General features: G+C 38.7%; 1 protein-coding gene across 1 annotated transcript in view; it reads right to left on the bottom strand.

Moving 5' to 3' along the window:
* Window positions 1–8,086, bottom strand: part of LOC138698532 (high-affinity choline transporter 1-like) — a 152,067-nt gene that overhangs the window by 7,389 nt on the left and 136,592 nt on the right. Inside the window, exons 10-12 of the mRNA XM_069824530.1 lie at window positions 7,386–7,508; window positions 5,064–5,167; window positions 3,695–3,825 (exon numbers count right to left, since the gene is read on the bottom strand). Coding sequence (XP_069680631.1) covers window positions 3,695–3,825; window positions 5,064–5,167; window positions 7,386–7,508 — 358 coding nt within the window. The remainder of the gene's footprint in view (window positions 1–3,694; window positions 3,826–5,063; window positions 5,168–7,385; window positions 7,509–8,086) is intronic.

The following is an 8,086-nucleotide window of genomic DNA, read 5'->3' as shown; positions in this document are numbered from 1 at the left end:
CACAAGTATTACATAAAATGGCAGTCATGTTCACTCATGAAACATTAAAAGGTTAAGTATTTATTATTATCTCTGTACGTCGACCATTTTTCAGCAGATGTACGAATAATGCGGTTAGGTCTTCAATTTAAACTCACAGATTTACAATGTAATGTTAAATGAAAGCTAGATGTAAGGACTTGACAAATGTTGAACTTTTCAAATCTTTGCCGAAAAATAAATATCCGAAGCTTCGTTCTTTTGCTTGCTCTGTTGAAGCCATGTTCGTTACAACTTACGTTTGTGAAAAATTATTTTCAACAATGAAAGTAATAAAAACCAAATTTAGATCACGACTGACAGACAAATACCTTCGTGATCAACTACGACTGGCAGTAAGTGACATAATTCCTGATTTTGAAACTCTGTCGCAGAGATATTCTGAAGACAGTTAATTTTAGGTTGTGATAATGTATCCTATGTTTTATTATTGATTTCTTTCTTCGTTATACGTACTAAACATTAGTTTGTAACCTTATACTATATAAAATTATATTTAAGTGCTGGACGTAAGGAAAATTAAAATCCGTTAATAAGTCAGACAGTTGCTTCACTTCCCCTTCGGGTGTCCGCCTCCCTCCATAGGTGCTATGCACGTTGCAGTTTATACAGTGGCTCGGCGCACGATCACATTTTCGCCACGGCTGCTCTAGACCAGTGATGCCAAAGTTTGGATTCGCGACCTTGAAATTATGACTCAGCGCCAGGAGTGCCTATTGGTACTTGGTTGTGTTCGAATGTCAACAACAGTGTCTCAGTGTCGGAACATGCTACAGCTAGTACTGAGTGCGACAATAAAATTTACCTGATTTAAAACATACATTCTTCTAAACTATTAAAGATTGAAGTATTATATGGACATAGAGCAGGGTTGGGCGTCGAGAGCGGATCTAGACTCTAAACGGGGACGCTTATTATTCATCCGTCACTGAATCAACGCTGCGCGGTGTTCGGCGGGGAAGAAAGGGGATGAAGAGAAATCACATGGCTCCCCGTGAGAGAGTAGAATCTGCTCTTGCTGCCCAGCTCTGACATAGAATTACAAAACAGAGGTGGAAATGTTATCTATTAACAACAACATTCTCAACATGGCCATCTCTTAGAGCAGCGGTCATCAGCACAGTACACCCTCGGGCTAGCGTCTCTTACCCTCGGATAAGACATTACACTGGCGTGCATCCGTGCTACAGGCAGGGATGCTTCTTACTTCTTCCTTCTGCATATTGCGATACACTTCTTACCCGTTACCAATTTCAGCGAATGCTGACGACCACTGTCTTAGAGCATGGCACTGATTTAAGCGTATGCCGAAATGTTGTACAACTTCCTCATATATCTGTATTATCGCCGCGCCAGCCGGAGTAACAACCGGCGAGTCTTTGATATTTATAAGTCATTGTTTGTCGCTTGTGATTGTGGTTCTTTTAGTCCCACCGCTCCAATCATATTCTACAAAAAACCGGTTGCCGCCAATGGCAATCCAGGATCGCTTTAGAATAGTATGCAATCGACAGGTCTGTTATTGTTGTTAACCTTTTCTTTGATCTGCCCGTCGTTACTCCGGCTCGCGCGGCGATAATACAGGAATTGAACACACAAACTACTCAATTGTTCTCTTCAGTTGGAAAATTGAATGAGGTTTTTTCTGCATACAATTGTCTTTCATGTAGCCCCACAAGAAAAAATCTAAAGGACTGAGATCCGGTGAATGAGGAGCTCAAGGGAAGTCGCTTCTTCTGGAGACGATCTGATCGCCGAAAAGTTCATGCAGCAGTGCCATGGTTGAATTAGCAGTGTGGAGTGGCACCATCTTGTTGGAACCCATGCTAATCGATATTTCCATAGCGTGCATTTGAAACATGGATATGGAGAAGGATGGAGCGTGTGAAATGGACAGACAGAATAAGAAACGAAGCTGTGTTGGAAAGAGTGGGTGAAGAAAGAATGATGTTGAAACTGATCAGGAAGAAAAAAAGGAATTGGCTTGGTCACTGGCTGAGAAGAAACTGCCTAATGAAGGATGCACTGGAAGAAATGGTGAACGGGAGAAGAGTTCGGGGCAGAAGAAGGTATCAGATGATAGATGACATTAAGATATATGGATCATATGCGGAGACTAAGAGAAAGGCAGAAAATAGAAAATATTACAGAATGCTGGGTTTGCAGTGAAAGAACTGTCTTTGGGCAGAATGCTGTAAATGAGAAGACGTGTTGTATTAAAACAGAGCTAAGTGATGTTATAATGAGAGAACATGATGAGAGAAGTGAACCAGCGTCAGGAACAAACAGAGATGGTATTTACTTATGGATAAGCAAATGGGAACGGTTGAGAGATTGCATAGATCAACCACGAAAGATTCCCTCACAGACAGCAACCACATCATGAAACCTTTGCAGCAGCTTTCGCCTGTGTGATACTGGGTCATTTGACGGAATACATGCAGAAGGCTGCCGAACCAAGTTCTGGAAGAACATGTTCTACAAAGCGTTGTGGATAACATGCGTGTAAGCTCTAGGCAAGTGGCCCGCCAGAATTCTAACACCACTTTACAACATACACTACTGATGTGCAACTGAAAATAAGCGTAAACACAATGCAACTAATATGATTACTGTTACGGGGAACTTACGTCACGATTAACAGCACTGACTTCTATCATGGAAAACTTTCGTTTTCGGACATGGATTCATAAGACTTTTTTTTGTCCCTTCTTCTGTCAGGAATCACCTCCTGAAGTTTGTCCCCATATTTTATGTTCACCCTGTAGGTTCATAAAGATGATGAGAGAGTGAAATGGAAATTTAAATATTGGAACAGATTGGAATCCTGGGAAACGAGAATGCGGATGCTTTAGCAAAGAAGGGCAGCACTGATACTTACAGACCTATTACTAAATCTACGTATTACTCCGTGAAAAGATTTATTAAATCTACATACTTAGACTTCAACAAACAAAATTTGATAACACAATCTCAAGGGGGAAATGGAACTCTCTGCATCAAAATCCACAGTTAATTCCTGATTTACCACGAAAATCGTCTGTAGCTGCATTTAGATTGGCAACAGGCCATGATTGTTTTGGCCAAACACCTGCATAGAATTGGAATATATCAGTCCCCTAACTGCTCATTGTGCAACTCAAACCAAGAAATGGATTCGGAAATGCTTCAGTGGCTGGCCATGATAATATCTTTGAAAAATATTGGAGTGCAAGAGGTCAAATGACTTTATTGTCAAACGCCTGGCATTAGAAACCAACCATATTGGAACAGATGCATCACACATTATACGCAAAAAAAAAAAAAAAAAAAAGGTCAGTGGAAGTAATGGTTCGATTAGCGTTTTTAGCATTCGATATTCGATAAGCATTAAATGCTACCAAATAAAAAAATAAAAAGAATTAAACAGTTTGTTACTACTGATGTGATTTTAGTCAGTTTTTATTATATTTTTGGTCCAGGGAAAATATATTTTACTAATACTGCCGTTATTTCCATTTTGAAATAGGCTGCAAGTCAACAATATAAGACTGACTGTTAATTTAGAAGTTGACAACATTTTTATGTCGAATATAACAACAATACATATCGATAGTAGCATTCATACCATTCGACCAATAAGGAGATGTACCTGTGCCATCTGTTGTTTACTTACCTAATACTCTAAGCAGAAATCCCACGATGAAGGATGATATACAGCCATATGTATTCACTCCATGTGGCCAGTGTACGACGAGCAAAAGTTGAGGGAAGAGGATGACGTAGACAAGATCCGAGCACAAATATCTGCAACAATTAAACGTATATACATTACAGAAGGAATACTGTTCATCACCAAATCCATTCAGAGCGCGCACGTACGTGCACACACTCACTCACTCTCTCTCTCTCTCTCTCTCTCTCTCTCTCTCTCTCACTCACTCTCTCTCTCTCCACTTCCTTTTTAATTGTGAAAACTTGTATCCCGTAGTTACCTTCGAAACTGGGGTGTATGTTTTCAGGTTATTTCAACGAAAGACTAGGTGTGAAACTTATATACCTCTAGGACGAATAATTTGTTACTAGAAATAGACAACTCTATATTTCATTGGATGATCAAGAAATGTGTATTTAATGCCTACCCACTTCACTTACGTGATTTAGATTCCGAATATTGCCGATAGATGCCAGGACTGTAACCTATGTTCAATTTGTACACCACATGATGTGTATTTGTGAAGAATTATGTCATGTACTAGGGTGATGTCGGCCTCGGTAGCGTACTGTAGTTGGTATAGCGCTGACCTTCTATGCTCGAGGGTGCGAGTTCGATCCCATCCCAGGTCGACGGCAATTAAGTGTGTTTAATTGCGACAGGCTCATGTCAGTAGATTTACTGGCATGTAAAAGAACTCCTGCGGGGCAACATTCCGGCACACCGGCGACGCTGATAATATAACCTCTGCAGTTGCGAGCGTCGTTAAATAAACCATAATTTAAAATTTTTAATTTTACTAGGGTGAGTGTATGCGTAAGTGTCCATTTAAGTGCAATGTAGGGAATGAGTGAGGATGGTGATGAATGTGAGGAAGGGAGAAGGGGAAACCCGGTGCCGGCACGTAACCTACTCCTGTCGAGTAGCATCAAGTGGGCTGCCAGGCATAACGTTCCCATCCGACGGACGAATCACTATCAACAGTGACATATGCCTTCCCTTCATACGCACTGTGGAGAGATTTGGGATTTAACCCAAGCATAGTAGTACACTATTATGTGATTACATGTTGTACACCGCCACCTCTCCTAGTCTCGAGGTAAAAGTTTTACATGAAAATTTCTGACCTCGTCCGAAATCGAACCCGGGCCGTTTAGTCTGGAGGCAGACGCGCTGCCACTGAGCTAACTCGGCGGACTGTTCAAGAAATGTTTACACAATTATTTTGATAGGAGAAATGAAGTGTTTGCATGTTTCTGAAAGATAATTACATTTCATGCAATACCTCATAATGTTTTTCAAGGTTCTGTTCTAAAGATTTTGTGCTTACGATAAGTAGTACACGCTGCCAACTGTCAACGCAATGGCAGCTGATATTGAAGCAGTCACCAACACGGCGATCCTCAGAGTCCATAAAACTTCTCGCTCACTAGCCTGGAAAAAAGAATATTTGCTATTATTACGCACACCGATGAAAATAACATGAATCGCTTATCAAAAGTTAATTTAAAAAGTTTTAACGTATTATTATTGGTGATATACAAGTGTTAGAAATGTGTGAAACAATAATGATTATATTAGATTAAAAAAAAATACAGACAGCATTAACATTTTCAGTGTAACTTAGAGTGTGTTCTCCAGATGATGTTGAACCTATAATTTTAAACTGCGTATGGTTGGAGACCCTGCGAAAAGTCTCCTCCCGGACATGGAAATGGGGGACTATAGTCCCGACGCTGTTATTTCCGGCGTGACTCCGCCTCTTTGCTTACGTCTTAGGAAGTCAAGGCTCTATAAAGTCTAGATAGGTAGTATCGTTCGCCATTTTTGTTCTTACGTTACCGAGCTACCATACGAGGAATCTATTTGCCACACCGTTAAACATTATCATGTCGTAGCTCCTATGATAATAAATCAAACGCAATGTAAATAATTGAGCGGCAAATAACGTCTTTGTGTGCTTTCTTGAAACGCCAACGAAAGAGCTAAAATGGCGGGCGATTATATTAAGTATTTATCGAGCCTTAAGAAATGAATCAGCGAATCACAAGACGCACATGTTTAAATGTAGCCGACCTGCAACGCGATTGGCTGCCGGAAATTAGAGCGACGGGACTAGTTTATGTCAGTAAGAGAAATCATACATAATTATCTAAACAATGAGCAAATAATGTAGACTGTATTGAATTCGGCATCTTCCCCGACTTGCAAAGAGGCAGTCGACTTCACCGGAAAGTTTAGAGATATCAAGTGGAAGATAAAAGGTAGAAAGCAAAGGAAATATAACCTAGTTCTCGAAATCCAACAGCATCGGGATAGAAGAAAAAAATAGATGGTCAAGTAAGCCAGCAAAGAGCAAAGAAGTAAATTGACGTATAAGTAAGTGTAAGCAAAATATCAGTAATATGCAAGTGTATAATAATAATAATAATAATAATAATAATAATAATAATAATAATAATAATAATAATAATAATAATGGTAATAAATATAAAATAATAATAATAATAATAATAATGAGAATAATAAAATAATGATGATAATAGACTTTAATAATGATAATAATAAAGATAATATCTATTATTATTATTATTATTATTATTATTATCATTACATCATCATCAACAATAGACCAATACGACAAGTACCTATATTCTTTATGACAATTATCAGCTACACTGTTCAACATTTACTTCGAGGATTAGTGAAGAACTGTTTTCAGAACATGGGAGGAGTTATAGGAGGACGAAGTATAAAGTGCGTAAAATTTTCTGATGATTAGCCGTTGTCAGCAGAAGAGGAGGTGACACTTAGGGATAAGCTACTGGAGCTAAATGACAGCTGTGAGCAGTATGGAACGAAGACCATGGTTGTCGCAAGAAAAATAAAGACGGTAAACTTTCGAATTCTAAATGAGGCAGTAGAGCAAGTGGGCAGCTTCAAATACAATGGGTACACTGTAAGCAGTAACATGAGCTGCTGCCAGGAAGTCAAGAGGAGGATAACAATTGCAAAAGAAGCTTTTAACAGAAAAAAACAGAATCTTATGCGGACCTCTGGGAAAATAACTAAGGAAGAGACTAGTGAAGGGCAGAAACTTGGGCATTACGACCAAGTGAAGAGAAACGAATAGAAGCATTTGAAATGTGGATATGGAGAAGAATGGAGCGTGTGAAATGGATAGACAGAATAAGAAATGAAATTGTGTTGGAAAGAGTGGATGAAGAAAGAACGATACTGAAAGTGATCAGAAAAGGGAAAAGGAATTGGCTGGGTGACTGGCAAAGAAGAAAGTGCCTAGTGAAGGATGCACTGGAATGAATGGTGAACGGAAGAAAGGTTTGCGGCAGAAGAAGACGACATTACGATATATGGATCATATGCGGAGGCTAAGAGGAAGGCGAGAAAAAGAGGGAAGATTGAAGAACGCTACGCTGGGTTTTCAGTGAAAGACCTGTCCTTGTGCAGAAAAATATGAATTAAATAATATGTCTAACAAATATAACAGTGAAAAATCCTCGCATTCTGTTTAGCTTTAATACTATGAAATACATTGTGACTCTGGGCATATTAGTACCTATCATTTTTGGCTCTGTAATTTGTCTTGATTAGCATAGTTTTTCCGTATCAAATTGAGTAACCCTATACATACCTTCGGTCTGAAAGTCAATTTATATATGTTTCTTGAAAACATAGAACTACAAGCCAGGATGCTTGCATCAGCAGACGACATTACAGCAGCAGATATGGCTCCCAATCCAATTAAGGACACCCACTAGAGAAAATAAATGAAGGATAACAATTTTATTACTCTGTGATTGTTTGGAGTGAATATTAGCATACAAGGAGAAAAAAAGTGGCAAGAATTTATAGGTGTAAAGGCTCATTCACAATGAAAATTAAACATAACGTAAGCGTTAACTTAAGAATGTAAACGTTACGGTAAAATCAAGAAGTCATACCATCATTCACGATGGGGACATAAACATAACCACAAACATACTTGGTAACCATGGAAACATAACAACGACGCCATTTCCTCATATTCTGTCATATACTTCAGCGCTCTACGATTGTGTTCTGTTTGCAAATCACGTAAGCATAAGCATGAAAGTTTAGAGTTGTGAATCATTGTGAATGATCCCATTTGGTAGCCTGGGCGCAAACTTCTGTGTTTATGTTACGGTTATGTTTAATTTTCATTGTGAATGGGCCTTAAGGGGAGAGGATGGTAATTTTTAAAACTTTTTTCCTATTTGGTGTAAAATATTAATTTTTTGTATGTAGATAGCTCATGGCTATAGCAACTCAACCAAATATAAATATTAAAAAAAAATTATTTGGGAGCCAGAT

This window comes from Periplaneta americana, chromosome 4, assembly GCF_040183065.1.
Source record: "Periplaneta americana isolate PAMFEO1 chromosome 4, P.americana_PAMFEO1_priV1, whole genome shotgun sequence".
Lineage (NCBI taxonomy): Eukaryota > Metazoa > Arthropoda > Insecta > Blattodea > Blattidae > Periplaneta > Periplaneta americana.
The sequence above is the reverse complement of the archived record's forward strand: the minus strand, read 5'-3'. Positions and strand labels throughout refer to the sequence as shown.